We start from the raw sequence: 16,384 nt of genomic DNA, 5'->3' as shown, positions 1-16,384 counted from the left end.
ACTCTTTCCATAAGCTGGAAGACCTCCAATTCCATTGCAGGACAAAACAAACCCACAAACCAAAGCAAAGCAAGAAACCACCTCTAAGCTGAACCCTTTCAAGGAGAATTCCTGAGCAGCTTTCAGTAAGATCAGGTAACATTCCAGAAAGAAATGAAGGTATGACTACAGAAACAGAAAATCCTGGGAGCGACCAAATATGACAAGCTCCAAAAAGTCTTATTAGAACAGCTGTCAATTGTTGTTCATGGCCATGAAAGTGCTTACCTCTGTCTGTGCGTTTGATAAATGTATTATGACTCTCCAAGGGCTGTCCCAGCATTCTCCAATGAATTTTATCCTTTTTCTTTAAGATAATCTCTACTTTCCTAACTTTTTCAGCAATACTTACTAAAAGAGAAAAGGTTTCACACTGTTACTCTTAGTTATGTTTTGTAAAAAAAAAATTTACTCCTCCATTATAATGAAATTTTAGAAGACTTAGTCATTTCTCAAGACAGAAGTAAAATACCAAATTAAATGTTCTTTCAGCCATCACTTTATAATGTTTTACAGTGATCAAACAACAAGCACTAATTTAATATGCATAATTAATGTATCTTATTTACTAAATAAATTGTGAAAAGCCTCACAGCCCATCTGGTCAAAAAGAATGCTCATGAATTCAGAGTCCTCATTTACTGGAAAGTGGTAACTACCACTATTTACTACTTACTTTCTTTTCAAGGCCATTTGAATGAATAGTTAAATCCAAGACAATCTCAGTCTAAGCAAAGAATGGTTTACAAATACACAACAGAATTAACTTATAATTATTTTAACATTGAGTCATAATCAGAGCACCATCAACTTACTAATTTCACAGGCCCAAATGCCACATAAAAAAAAATATTCAATGTTATGGTTTGTTTTGATTGTGTCAGAACCTGGTGGTAAGCAAAACTGTAAAGCAATTGATGAGTCAGAAAAATGAAGTTCCACATTTTTGTACTAGAAGAGATAGAGAAGTGCTGCAAGAGACTGAACTTACCAGCCACATCTTCTTGAACTGCATGATCCAAGTCTGAAATAGAGAAAAAAACCTCCACATTAAACAAAACCAAAATTACATTCTAGTCAAAGAGTTTAGAGTCAAGCAGTTTAAGGCTAGGAACACAGGGTAAACTAATGAGCCTGGAACGCTATGCATCTTCACCTGGCCTTCAAATTTCACTCCTGACTTTTGCAGACCTAATGCATAACATTAAGGAAGAGATAATTTCTCCCATTACTTTTACCAATGACTCATGTAAAGCTACCCATCCTCATTTATCCAAATCATTTCACTTGCCCTTTTTAACTAAGGGCATTTTAATAACCATTGATAATTTAAAGAAAAATTTTACAGAACTTTTACATCTATTTCTTTCTACTTTATTCCATGTGTAAAAAATGAAGTACATACTAAACAAATGAAGATGTAAGTTGATAAATTCCTTTACATCAAAGCACTTTAAAGTAATCAACTTTAGCAAAAGAGGAATAAAATATTAACTGGTATATATAAAATGCATATGGTCTGATGAAAGGGCTTTAATAAAGTAGAATGAAAATTCAGTACTTTCAATGGCAAAATTACAGTACCCACCAACTTCTACAAGATATGAGTGGTCATCCACAATGATCTCTGCCCTTAATCGTTTGTCTTCACAATCAACTATCACCAGCTCTGCATTCATATCCTTCATAGGCAAGGGAAAAATAAGAAGTTAGTAAAGTTCTCCCAGAATTCAAGCTGGATCACAACTGGATCTTGTAATCCTCCCTTTCATAAAATACACTTACCTTCTGCTTAGTATATACAACAATGGTGATCAAACTATCTGTTTGGAACCAGTCATAACTGTAAAACAAAAAAATACAGTAAAGAAAAAATATGTACTTTGGGCATATCAAAATACATTTAACTAGTAGTTTTCAAGCAGAGCTTCTTTCATGAATTTACCAGCCAAATAAATTATTTACTATTTTTTAAGAGACAAGTTCATTTGAATGAAATTTGAATGAAAATTTTGAAAAGACTATTAAAATAACAGACTAATTACGCATCCTAATAGTCAGCACATTGTAGCCAAAATTATATGGTGCTGGTTTTACTTCAAAAGCACGGGCATCCTCTTTGCAGTATATGAACCTTCCTAATAAGATTATTAATCTTGACTCCAGACAAAAATACTAAAACAGCCAGGGTGGCTTTTAAGAGTTATAGAATTCCACGCACATACCACAAAACCGTAATTCCCTTCATCTACCCAAATCTATATTTTACATTACTACGTTCCCAAGCTGCCCTTGTAATAAACCCGGGACAAGGTAAGAAACAGAAAGTCTTCAAATACTAATTGTTTGTATGCCCTTACAGTTGCCAAGTAGTAACCTACCCATCCACCCCCAGAAAAGCCATTCCCTTCTCTACCCATTTTCACTGGGACCACACACCTGAGCATCTCATGCCTGGATCTCCACTGTGGACATCTATAGCTGTCACTTGACTTCCAGCTGAGTTCAATCCCAGCCAGTGAAAGTCAAATCTGTCCCCACCACAAAGTTAACCCCTTACATCTACATTACTACCGTCTTCTCCCTTCCCCAGTGTCCTATGCACTTCTGTCTACTGTATGGAGTCCTGGACCAGAAGAGAAGGCACTGAGGGACGATGCCCCATCCAGCAGACACACTCCCAACAGGCAACACATTCCAGCCACACACCAGAACATGCCAGACACACACAGGAAGAAAGGCAGCAAGGTTTGCTGAGCACTCCAGAAGATAAGTCATTTTCCGGTTGTTCACAAGCCACAGTATTTTATAAGACTGCATGCAACTAGCCCAGAGATTACACATTCACAGAAGATTTTGATGAAAAGTGAGAAACTGAATCTTGGTGACTCAAGGTGTCATGTAGTAAAACGACATTTTAGTGACAATAACAGTCATACCACAGTGGCATTTTAGGGCCTGCTTTGCTTTGAATGTGGCTATCAAATCTTAATGTACTCCAGCTTGAAATGAAGTACTTTTCCAAATCATGCCAACTCATACATTTATGGACAAATTAACTAAAGTAAAAAAAGTAATCAGCCCAGCTGGAATCACTTTCCAGTTTTCTCAAGAAGCAAGGCTGAGGAGCCTGCACATAAAAGCCATACATTTATTTGTATATGATGCAAGGCAGTGCAAGTGTTAGAAACCCACAGAGCAAGCCAAGAACCCTGCATCATCATCTGCCCATACGGTCAATATGACCTTTGGCAAGTTGTTTAAACCTGAACCTCAACTTTCCCTTAAGAGGATGGTAATAATACACACTCATTTAGCTGAAACATGAAGAACTAACCATGGAAGAAGTTGTCTGCATTTACTAAGAAATGTACAGATTATTAAATAGAATGTACAATAGACAACGAAAGATGAAGGTTTACCTTGGAGTTAAATCTTTAGCAGAAGCACCCAGCACTTTCTCAGGAAGCACACCTACGAAGAGCAGAGAATTATTAAAATATTTGCTGTGTTGCTTGCTTAATAATAATCATATTCGGAGGGTTTTTTTTTTTAAACTGAATGTTCTAAACATCTCTCCACAATATTTAGTGGCTTTATGTCCAAAGGCAGAAGCATCTATGTGCTTTATTTTGGTTTTAGAGCACTTTTGCTTGGAGAGCAGGCTCCTAGAATATGAAGCTCTGCTTCAGAAATTAAGAGTTCCATATGTTACAGAACCTGCGCATGCGACCCTTCTGGTACATGCAGCTTGGTCTCAGTTTCATCTGTTACTAGCTTGTGCTTTCACATTTTGTGATAATGAAGCACAGAAAAAATAAGTTATCTGTATGAATTTCCTTTAACAGAGCTATTTGTTTATACAATTCAGATAAATTCAATTTGGGATGTCTAATCTAATTAATAAGTAAAATTTCACATCAGTCAGTTAAGCAAAAATACCAGACTCAATCTCTCTACTTTGCTAGGAACTTTCACAGAACTCAGCTCCTCACTTCAGCTATTAAACAACATGGAACAGTCTGAAAAAGCCTTTGCTGAGAGGCCACACTTCATCAGTCTTTGAAAATGTCAACTGCACTAATCTCTGGCCTAACAGAAAATGAAAATATTTGTCCAAAACTTGAGCAGAGGTGACAGATAAAAGCAACTTCATTCCTTCAGCAATTTTAACACAAAGAAGTTACATAGAGTCATGGTGGAGGAAGCTGCACAGACTCAGATATAGTATGATTTGTAACACCACATGACCAGCCCGAGTTTCCCTGGACAATAGTTAGGCAGAGGTCCAAGATAAACAGTTGGTAAGTGATGGTTTCAGGCCCATTCAAAGGCAAACCTTGCAAAGCTGAAATGGCTATGCATAAAATAATTAATGTATGAATTCTCAGTCACCTAGATTATTATCTGCTAAATGCCAGTAAGTTTTGGGTTGATTACAATCTTAAACACAGTAATTGAGTGGCTACAACATGTGGGAAGTAGATAAAAAAAAGACATCCACTGAGGTCTAACCCAATCTGTCAAAATTATTTGATGATCCAGATGGGGAAATTAACCCAAAGCAATTAAAACACGCTGTAATTATTCTTTGACACTTAAGTACTCCTAAATAGACACCATCTGCAGCTGCCAAGGAAGCTAAACTGCAGAGCAGTCAGATCTCTGCAAAAGAAAACCAATCACCTAATGATAAAAGCCTTCTCATTGGCTAAGTCTTCCTTGAGGACATGTATCATATGCTTAAGTTGGCCTCCATGGATGATTCACGGTCATACACACTCCTATTCGCTTTTGCAGGACAACAGATACATATATATATATATATATATAAACAGCCCCATGCAGCTTAAAAGCAAATGCAAAATTCTGTAATTGAGTGGCTACGACATGTGGGAAGTAGATTAAAAAAAGACATCAACTGAGGTCTAATCCAATCTGTCAAACCTGGAAAAAAAAAAAAACAAAACAAACCAAAACTAATGCAATGGAACAAGTGGGAGGTCTGACTGGATAGAAAGGAACTTCGCAGAAAAGCTTCCAGGGACTTAGTAGACAAGCCGACCTTGGGCATGTACTGTGTCCTCGTGGTGATGAAGGCCAGCTTTATCCTGCAGAAGAGTATATCAGTTCAAGGGAAGCAATTATTCCTCTCTGTTCAGCATTTGGGAGACCACATCTGGAGTGCTGTGTCCAGTTCTGGTTCCCCAGTGCAGGACAGACATCGATACACCAGATCAAGTCCAGGGAAAAGACACCAAAATGGTCAGAAGCTGGATATATGAAAGGAGGCTGAGGGAACTGTGTCTGTTCAGCCTGCAAAAGAAAAGGCTAGCTCAATCTCTCCTCTCATGACCGTTTTCCATACCATAAATTTTTGCAAGGTCTGATGTGCATATACCCAAAACACCAGCTTGTTTCCAGATGGCAGACCCACCCAAGTGATTTTTGGTTTTTACTACTAATATTACAACAATCATCATTTTCATAGTTTGTGTGAAAGAGAAATTCCGTTAGCTCAAAAGTGCAAAGCTGAAAAGAGAATTTTAAAAATACACCTTTGATAAATACTTGTTCTCAAAAAAATTTCTCAAAGTTTTCAGGCATGCTTTGGTAATGGCAGTGTTTTGAAATGTTGATGTCTTTTGTTTGAAGTATGAACAGATGTTGAAGAGCACATGAGGCTACACCCATGCTGACTGTTATTACTAGCAATGTATTCTGAAACTTCAGCTTTAATTGTCCCTAACATTACACACAACTGATGCTGACAAAAAACAAGGATACATTTAAGTGGACTGATCTGAGCACGCTGCAAATGTAATTACTATTTACACAATTTAGATTGGTAAGACAAAATCGTCTTCACTAATGCCAACAACTTCCAAAAAATCTAAGCCCACGCCACAGGCTGCTTCTTCCCATTTTCAGACAGTGATACTTAGTTCTAGACCCATTTCAACTTAAATTTACAAGAGCTAAGCACTGAATATGAAAAACCTTATGGAAGGTAACCTCAGGAGCTGACCTCTCCTCCTATTTTGGAAGGAGTCTTGAAAAACAGGCAAACCGTGTACAAACAAGCAAGCATCATGATTTTGGTAATTTCATTCGAAACTACCATAAGAATTACTTCCTACATCCCCTGACGAGTCAATCTGCACAAGAAAAGTTATTACTAGGAGCAGGAGAGGAAGCCAGATGGAAGAGAGAGGGAGTGCCACTTATTCCTTTTTACCTGGATCCACTGTGAATACAGAAGATGCATAGGAAAGCTCTGGACAGTTAGACAAGCACAAAAACTCCAAGACTTCACAAACCAAAACAACCAAGAGAAGAACACTGACATAGATGGTAAAATTAAGTCTTCTACTTGAACACAAAATATTTATCTTGTATTTAATGATATGTTAGTGATATGATTCTGGTAGAATAAAGCAGTTTGTTTTCTAATTCCTCTGTCCTTCAAAGCAAGATTAACCAGTTCCACTAACTTGTCCATTGCTGAAGAAAAAAAAAAAGTCAGACAGCAGACCCTGTCGAAGTCTAGCTTAATGTCTTACAACGCTATGAAGCAAAACAGCAACAAATAAAATCAGTCTTGCTAACTTTTTTATGATGTATGTTTAACTTTTTGGGTAGCTCAATGCTTGTGCAAACTGGAAGGTAAACCTTTAGAAGTCAAGTACAACATTCACAGAACACAAAGGGAAGGCAAGGAAGACAGTATGAGAAAAAAGAAAGTAAGTGGAAACTCAAATTTACTAGAGAAAGCATGAACAAGTTATCTTCCCCTCACTGGGGACACCACCCTGAGAACTTCTCTGCCTTCATCTTAAGACATATGTAGGTTTCTGCTCCTCCTGCCACTCCAAAATTTGACTGCTCTAGACTCCTTTCCCAAAGTTTCAGCCTAGACTTCTCCATTAGCAATTTTGCACCCACCCTCTTTCATGCCAACAGGTCAGCCTTGAGTTCAAATTGTGTTATTTCCCCTCACAGGTGTTCATCTTATTCATAAGCCATCTTCTTTTACAAAGTCTTTTACCAGCGTAAGACTACACAGTAGTGTACATGACTATCAGTCTGTAATATTTCCCTAAAAACATCAAAATCAATACAGTTCTTGATCATTAGCAACTAAAGCTACCTCCAGTAGTCAAGGAAGGGCTCAGTGAAGGCTTGAATGTTTCCCCATCTCTACAAGACCTACCATCCACCTTCTGATGCATTCACAGGACTATATTCTCTTAAGAGCTACACCAGTTGTCAGCCCAGTCACTCACATGGTAGTAGTTCAGTCATGCTGTGATCAGCTAACCCACCTCCATTTCAACTTGCTTCCCAGTGATGACTTTCCAGCTTTTAGTAGTTACTAATTTTAAGTGTTCCCTAAGATTTTGTTTTATCTCTGCTACTTCAGCCCCATGGCCACCTAGGTGTTCTGATACAGTCAAAAAGCCTGGCAATTTTGTAGAGGCAGATTTCATAGCACACAAAAATCTGTGACCTATCTTGTCTGACTTGAGCAGAAAGCTTGTCCCTTATCTATACTACTCTACTCCAGTATTACAATACTTTTAAACACTGAATTAACAATATCTGATTAGGATTTTGCCTACTGTAATTTCCACACATCACAGAATCAGCTGGTTGGAAGAGACCTTTAAGATCACCGAATCCAACCGTTCACCCTGCACTGCCAGAGTCCCTAAACCATGTCCCTCAGCATCACATCCACACGTCTTTTCAACAGTTCCAGGGATTGGCACTCCACCACCTCCTGTTCCAATGCTTAATAACCCTCTCTGTAAAGAAGTTCTTCCTGATATCTAACCTAGATCTCCCGTTACAACTTAAGGCCACTTCCTCTTGTCCTGTCACTTGACACATAGGAGATCAACCCCCACCTCACTAGAGCCTCCTTTCAGGTAGCTGTATAGTGATAAGGTCTCCCCTGAGCCTCCCTTTCTCCAGGCTAAACAACCCCAGTTCCCTCAGCTGCTCATCATAGGACTTGTCCTCTAGACCCTTCGCCAGCTTTGTTGCCCTTCTCTGAACACGCTCCAGCATCTCAATGTCCTTCTTGGAATGAGGGGCCCAGAAGTGGACACAGCACTCAAGGTGTGGCCTCACCAGTGCCGAGTAGAGGGGGACAATCCCTTCCCTTCTCCTGCTGGCCACACTGTTCCTGATACAAGCCAGGATACTGTTGGCCTCCTTGGGCACACTGATGACTCCTATTCAGTTGGCTGTACACCAACACCCCCAGGTCCTCTTCTGCTGGGAAGCTTTCTCCTCCCCAAGGCTGTAATGCTGCTGGCGGTTGTTGTGGCCCAAGTGCAGGACCTGGCACTTATGTCTCACTGAATTTCATACAGTTGACCTCAGCCCACTGATTCAGCCTGTTCAGATCTCTCTGTAGAGTCTCCCGACTTTCAAGCAAATTGACGCATCCACTCAGCTTGGTGTCACCTGCAACTTACTGAGGGTGCACTCCATCCCCTCATCCAGATCACTGATAAAGATGTTAAGGAAAACAGGCCACAATACTGAGCCACTGGTGACTGGCCACCAAGTGGATTAAACTCCATTCACCACCACTCTCTGGGCCCAGCCATCCAGCCAGTTTTTTATCCAGCAGAGAGTATACACATCCAAGCCATGAGCAGCCAGTTTCCCCAGGGGCATGCTGCGGGAAACAGTGTCAAAGGCCTTACTAAAGTCCAAGTAGACAACATCTACGGCTCTTCCCTCATCCACTAAGCGGGTCACCTTGTCATAGAAGGAGATCAAGCTGGTCAAACAGGACCTGCCTTTCCTAAACCATGCTGACATCACTAGAGCCTCAACATCAGATTATAATATAAGGACAGACAGAAGTCTGGATAAACACTGCTCATTCAGTAATATTCAGATAAGTTTAAGATTCATCCCCCCACCTTGCTCTAGGCAAATACTTACCATTAAGCTGTTTCTTCTCTTCAGACAGAGTAGAAGAGATCTCTACAAGCATTAAGAAAAAACCACAAACACAACAGTAAGACATTACAGCAGAGTACTTACACACATCACGCTAACGAAATAAGCCAAAGTAAGGATCTCCAAATAACCCTTCCAAAACATGAATAGATTGACCAGGATGCTTCAGATATCAAGAAGTCACAAATAAATGCAGCACTAATTACCATTCCAAGATTATGTACAATTGAAAAAAATACTACGTTAAAAATGCCAAAATTTGCAAAGCACTAAGTAGTACGACAGACAAGAGATCTGACACTTCAAAACTAACATCACAGATCATCTTGTGCTATTATAAACTTCATACCTAAGAAGCTCACTAAATCTGTAAGACTTTCAATGACACTTGCCTCATGACAACACATAATAGACACTGAATCTGTCCAACCTAATCCTTGGAAATCTAAATGCAATCCTTGGCAGAAACCCAGGAAAAATAAAATCATTTGACAGAAGGAGCTTATAGAAAGATTTTATTTGGTAAGTTATTATCATTAAATCTAGAGTATGCTGCAACTATTCCAAGTAAACAAATACTACCAGAAAAAAAGAAGATAAAGACCAAGCAGGTGAATTGCATAGTGTCAATTCATATACAAGGTGCTCAACTCAGGGGGAAAGGCACTGCACCTCTCAGCCATGTATGCTTCTGCTCATAGCAAATCTGTGGGAAAAGCGGTCCTCTGTTAGTACTCAGGTCCCTTTCTCCTTCTCTACATTGCCCATCTCAGAATGTCCCGATATGAAGACCCATTCTATATCCTCTTTTATGAAAGCTAGGCTTGGGGAAGTGGGAGAAACCAATGTGTTCTTTCTGCCCCCTATCATGAAAACCAAAATATGAATGTTTCTTTCCTGTTCTTCTGAATCCCCCCGAGTGCTCAGCATCCAGGGTTAGAAGAAAAATGCCACTGTGCAAGAAGTGAAGGAAAGCCTCCTGAAACAAAGCATCAGGCATACAGTATCGCAAAATTACTTCAGAGCTGACCAAGAACTGCCTTCCTCAGAGGCTTTCATGTTGTGCCACACAGGTAAAACAAAACACTCCACAACATGAATGGGGCGGTTCACCCAGAATTTTTGGTTGAGGCTGTATTTGTCTGTGTATTCTGCTATACACCACTGCAGGATTTCTGCCAGGATAGGCAAGTAATTTACAAAACATTCATTTCTGACTTTTAAGTCTACCCTCATTGTGCTACATTTTAACACACAGCACCAAAATTAGCATTGCTATTTTAAGGACAGTTTAAAGCATTTCCAAGGCAAAGCCCTACCTCTCTTCCTTGGATGACATCATAGCTCTCACTCTAACCTCACTGAATAAATGATAATGCAACATGCATTCCGACTCCCAAGTTATGTTAATGCTGAACTAACATAGAGACATACACTAGCATGTGTCTATGAGAAATATTAGCAGTATTAAAAAAGATACCAGACAACAAACTAATGTCCATGCTAATGTTACCGCTGAGTGCTCTGAATGGAAAGGAAGAGGTTTAATGCTGCACAGATTTGCTGAGGGAGATACTGAAATAATCTCTTACATGCCTGCTGTACTGCTGTAGTTACTGCAAAGACCAATACTACGCATTTCAGTGCGCAGCCCCACTGTACCATCACAGAAGGGACACTTCAGAATTTCCTGTCAGTCACTACCATACCATCAAGCCGTGTTCCCAAAAGACAAGTTGACAAAACATTATCCATCACCAGCATCTTCAAAGGACTCTTCTTTCTTAAAAAAACCCCTAGAGCATGCAAAGACAAGCTTCAGCTTCCTTAAACAGTTCACTGAGCAAGTAATTGTACCATCCTGCAAAAAACGTCAGAACGCAGGAAACAAAAACTAAGCAGAACAACCACACATCTTTCAGCATCTGCCCACATCAACCCACATCTGCCTTACTTGCACTGTACCGAGACTGTACGAAACAGCAAGTGCCGATGCTTGTCCCTACTGCCAAACACTTATCCTTTGCCACAAAGCAGTCTGTTCCATAATGTTTGTCTTTTCTCTCTATTTATAGGCCCGTTTAATCCTATGTTCAAAACAATGCACCTTAACTTAGTATTTTATTCTTCTATTTTCAATGTCAACTTTGCTGAATATGGTATTCTGGAAGATTGGAAGACTAGAATTATTGCTGGCTGATAATGAAGTTAGTCAATCATGGTTTTGATAATTCAAAAGAGGAGGACACATAATCTACCAAGAATCAAAGTAAACTTTGAAATTCTTCACTGTAAAATTCTTAGCAAATACAGTCTAATCAGGTTGATTCTTAATTCATTTAAATTACATTTTTTCAAGCCTGAAATGGCTAAAAGAGACATAGGTAGCAGAACTGGTTTTGTACAGCTGGCAACATTTGTCCTGCAAATTTTACTACAGCAAAATGGATAGAACAGTCCTATTATGGAGGAAAACAGAAAAAACAAACAGCAGAAAAAGGACTGTCATAGCTGGCAGGGGCAAAGATGTTTATGTTTTACTGACTGGCTATCACAAGAATTCCCTTCCAGTTGTAGAGAAGTTAGATTAATGCAATCAGCAGAAGTCAGGTTTACTTCTAAATTTCTAACTCAGCTGACAAAGTAGCAGTAACTTATCTGTAACACCTCAACTCCATGAAGCAGTTACACTGATGAGGTAAATACTTTGCAGCCTTTACCTTAATAGCTTCACACTGGAATGTGCTAGTAGCATCATGGAGATGTAAAATACTATTCCCCTTCACCAAACTCGACCTGATTGTTAGGTGACATGATCTAAGCACTAAATAAGTACGCAGTGTCAGAGGTTGAAGAGGTATCAGAGACAGCTGAATTTGTGAACAAAAGGACACTAGAGACTGAGAAAAACAGTTGCAACCATTAATTCTTTTACTGCCGTTTTGCTAAGCGTCAATATTCAGTAATGCTGTCTGCTTCCCAGGTATAAGAAATTTTTGCTATGGCCTAAAAACGAGAACAAATACTGAAGATTAAAGTATCTGGAAACCATCACCAGCACATTAAGACAATATACTACATCTCTTGCTGGCCTGGCTCAGAGAAGTCTATTGTATCAGAAAACTTTCTCCAAGTAAATTCTAACTAAAGGACCCAATAAAGTGTTCTGGAAAGGATAACTGTTCATAAAACGTATTCAAATACCTCAGTACATATGCAACTTGCCAGATCTATGGCTGGTGCTGAAATCACTAGATCAAAAATACTGACTTTTATTTCAAGATGAGAGAGCTGCCTAGGACAGCTCCCAGTTCCCTGGGATCAGAAGAAGAAAGAGGGATCTTGGGGGGAAAAAAAAAAACGATTTGTTGCTCTATACATATGCACGTAACACAGACATCCGCTTTCTGATGACTAAAAAAAAAAACAAGAAATGTAGCATCTTCATGCATAAAATAGTTTAATTTTCAGGTATCTGCTATAAAAAGACTGAACATATGCAACAGCCTTCATGTCTATGCAAGAATAGAGACTTTCCTCGTAAATATGGTGATTTAGAATTTCTCATAATTTCCAGACAACTTTGAAATAAAGCATAATAGAAATCATTTCATTCTTAAAACTCTCACCTTTTGGAGCAGTAACAGGCTTGACAGCCATTCTCCCAACAAGACATTCCTTTAGCATCGATTCATAATTGACCCAACGATGAACCTACATTAACAAAACATGTTTTCACAAAATCTGTAATTCTTACTTTAGTGTTCTATGTACTGAAATAAAAAACACTTTGTTTTTGTACTGTGGCTAACGTAATTAATTTAGCACTTTTTTTTAAACAGTCAGTCATTGAGCCACTCAGTACTTCCTTTTACTTCTGTAACAGATAGCATGTAATAAGCGAAAAAAATAGGACCATGAAAAAGTGACAAGTTAAATTTATTCATTTTATGTTTTGCAATATCTGAACATCATAACCTTGAGCTAGAGGAAATATTTCAGAAAACCATTTTTATGATGAATGCCACACAATTAACAGAATAAAGACCTCATCTTTACCTCAAGGGTAAGGGTATGGGAAGAGGGAAGAAATAAACAAATAGTAGTTTAGATGCACAAACACTTCCTACCAAGTTGGTGTACTTGTTTGTTTCTGGTCAGACTAAAAAGCAAGAAGGAACTGAACAGGCAGTAGGAGCAGGGACAGGAATCCTGGGAAGAGTTTAGGGACACTGCCCCGTTGGTTATGTAGGGTTGTGTCAGGAACGCCAAGGTGCAGCTGGAGCTGAACTTGGCAAGGGATGCAAAGAATAACAAGAAGAGCTTCTACAGCTATGTCAATCAGAAAAGGAAGGTTAAAGAGAGCACACCCCCTCTGATGAACATGACTAGCAAGCTGGTTACAACAGACAAGGACAAGGCTGAGGTATTCAGCAACTGTTTGCCTTGATCTTCACAGATAACCTCTCTTCTCACACCTGCCAAGCTGATGCATCTCAAGACAGGGACCAGCGTGTCAAAGTCCCTCCCACTCTAAAAGAAGATCAGGTTCAGGACCACCTGAGGAACCTGAACATACATAAGTCTATGCATCTGACAAGATGCATCCCAGAGTCCTGAGGGAATTGGCTAATGTAGTTGTCAAGCCACTCTCCACAACATTGGAAAAGTCCTAGCAGTCAGGAGAAGTCCCTGGCGTCTGGAAAAAGGGAACTATTGCACCCATTTTTCAAAAGGGTAGAAAGGAGGATCCTGGGAACTACCAACCGGTCAGCCTCACCTCTGTGCCTGGGAAGCTCATGGAACAGGTCCTCCTAGAAGCTGTGCTAAGGCACGTAGGGGACAGGGAGGTGATTTGAGACAGCCGGCATGGCTTCACTAAGGCCGAGTTCTGCCTCACCAACCTAGCTGCCTTCTATGATGAAGTCACTGCATTGGTGGATAGGGGAAAAGTTATGGATGTCATCTATCCGGACTTCTGTAAAGCCTTTAACATGGTCCTCCACAAGACCCTTCTCTCTGAACTGGAGAGATATGATGGGTGGACTGTTTAGTGGATAACCAATTGGCTGGATGTCCACATCCAGCGGGTAGTAGTCAATGGCTTGATGTCCAGATTAAGGCAGGTAACAAGTGGTCTCCCTCAGGGGTCTATACTGGGACTGCTACTGTTAAATATCTTCATCAATGACACAGTAAGATCAAGTGCACCCTCAGCAAGTCTGCAGACAACACCAAGCTGAGTGGTGCAACTGACACACCTGAGGGATGGGATGCCATCCAGAGGGGCCTGGATAAGCTAGATAAGTGGGCCAGTGTGAACTTCGTGAGCTTCCCGCACTTCATGGGGCAACCCTTGGTATCAAAACAGGATGGAGGATGATGTGATTGAGAGAAGCGCTGCAGAGAAGAACTTAGGGGTATTGGTGGCTGAAAGGCTGGACATGAGCCAACAGCGTATGTTCATGGCCCTGGAAACCAACTATATTGTGACGAGCAGGTCAAAGGAGGTAATTCTGCCATTCTACCCTGCTCTGGTGAGACCTCACCTGGAGTATTGTGTCCAGCTCTGGAGTCCTCAGCACAAGAAGGACAGGAACTGTTGACTGGGTCCAGAGGAGAGCTACAAAAATAATCAGAGGGATGGAGGATCTCTGCTAGGAGAACAGGCCGAGAGAGTCAGAGTTTTTCAGCCTGGAGAAGAGAAGGCTTCAGGGAGACCTTATTGCAGCCTTTCAGTACTTAAAAGGGGCTTATAAAGAAAGATGGGGTCAGCCTTTTTAGCAGGGCCTGTTGCAATAGGACAAGGGGTGATGCTTTTGAACTCAAAGAGGGGAGATTTAGACTAGAAATAAGGAAGAAATTTTTTACAACGAGGGTGGTGAAACACTGGCACAGGTTGCCCAGAGAAGTGGTAGATGCCCCATCCCTGGCAACATTCCAGGTCAGGCAAGATGGGTCTCTGGTCAACCTGATCTAGTTGAAGATGTCCTTGCTCACTGCAGGGCCGGTTGGACTAGACAACCTTTGAACGTCCCTTCCAACCCAAAGCATTCTATGATTCTGTAATATACAGAAAGAAATGAAGGATTTTGAATGAGAGTTAATTTTTCCAGAAATCTGAGAAACACTAGCAACCTACCAAACTCTAAAAGAGATCAGTATGTGACAGACACAGAATGCTAAAGCAGAAAGGATAAAACCAGAAATTTTATTTTTTAGAAACAGACACTTATTGAGTCTCCTTGGCTCACAAGGTTTGTCTGAGAAACTGGGAAAGAAAAGAAAAGAAACCTCCAGAAGAGGAAAGATATCAGCCAGAAATAAAAATGTGAACAGCATATTTTAAGGATCTGAACACTGCTTTCAATTCCCATGACAAAACAAACTAAAAAAAAAAAGTAGCAAGTACGTATCTGAACTTAGTAACAAGTTGAGGAGCTTCTCCAAATATTCCTGATGTTAAGACATCCATTTCCAAGTACATCATACAATATTTGACGGTGATCCAGCTACAGAATTTCAAGCCACAACTTGATACTGGGTAAACTTTCAGAAGACAAAACTCCAAATTTCTTGAAACCACACTTCATTTGTGAAAGAATTAACCAAAGATAAACTTAAAGCTAAAACATCACCATTTGTTTACTTACATTCAGTTAAAAACATTTTGCAAATAAAGGCATAATATATTGTGATGCACAAACGTAAAGGGAAAATCATTTGAGAAACAGAGGTTTCCCCTCTTTTCATTCCCAATTTCTCAGACGAACCTTGTGAGCCAAGGACATTCAACAAGTGTCTGTTTCTAAAAGATACCAACTCGGTGAATCATCTTCTACAGCACCAGGTTTGCAAGTGATTCCTTACAGAGAGTATAACCATTCTGCAGACCTTTTATTTTCTGAGCTTTTTCAAAACATTTAAATAAATGGTAAACAACGAACAGACCAACTGTCATCCTGTGATTTGTTCAGAATCAGTTAATAGCAGTCCCAACATTTTTTCCTAGTACTTTGTTCACTGATGGTGCAGTGGACGAGTTAATAGACAAAAGAATACTACCACCATTTTTCAAAAATTAAAGTTCTGAGAAGAAAACACCTCTCAAACAACAGCAGTTAGTCTTTGTAGTAATTTATTAAGAAGCTAGTATCTCAAGTTGTTGCTAGCTTTATTGCTATTTCTGCTAAAAAGTTAATTTAATAAAATTCAATCTGAAGCATCATTCCAACAACATAAAGTCACATTATTGTCTTCTGGTACAAATTTTAACCTGTACACCTCTTTCAGTACACATTAAGTGCCATTCTGAGCAGTAACCCACTGCCTTCCCTTAAACCTGAAAAAGTTCAAATCACTC

At 39.7% G+C, this 16,384-nt stretch overlaps 1 protein-coding gene across 2 annotated transcripts in view; it reads right to left on the bottom strand.

Moving 5' to 3' along the window:
- Positions 1-16,384, bottom strand: part of LOC104494249 (cytochrome b5 reductase 4) — a 32,293-nt gene that overhangs the window by 12,590 nt on the left and 3,319 nt on the right. Inside the window, exons 3-10 of one of the 2 annotated variants that reach the window (XM_010137058.1) lie at positions 12,667-12,735; positions 12,526-12,528; positions 9,004-9,043; positions 3,462-3,513; positions 1,825-1,882; positions 1,628-1,721; positions 1,031-1,063; positions 268-390 (exon numbers count right to left, since the gene is read on the bottom strand). In XM_010137058.1, the coding sequence (XP_010135360.1) occupies positions 268-390; positions 1,031-1,063; positions 1,628-1,721; positions 1,825-1,882; positions 3,462-3,513; positions 9,004-9,043; positions 12,526-12,528; positions 12,667-12,735 (472 nt within the window). Of the gene's footprint in view, positions 1-267; positions 391-1,030; positions 1,064-1,627; positions 1,722-1,824; positions 1,883-3,461; positions 3,514-9,003; positions 9,046-12,525; positions 12,529-12,650; positions 12,736-16,384 lie in introns of both variants that reach the window. The other variant, XM_010137057.1, reaches the window with a different exon arrangement.

Source organism: Buceros rhinoceros, unplaced genomic scaffold (assembly GCF_000710305.1).
Source record: "Buceros rhinoceros silvestris isolate BGI_N320 unplaced genomic scaffold, ASM71030v1 scaffold3225, whole genome shotgun sequence".
Classification (NCBI taxonomy): domain Eukaryota; kingdom Metazoa; phylum Chordata; class Aves; order Bucerotiformes; family Bucerotidae; genus Buceros; species Buceros rhinoceros.
Note: the sequence above shows the minus strand (reverse complement) of the source record. Positions and strands in the feature narration are given on the sequence as shown.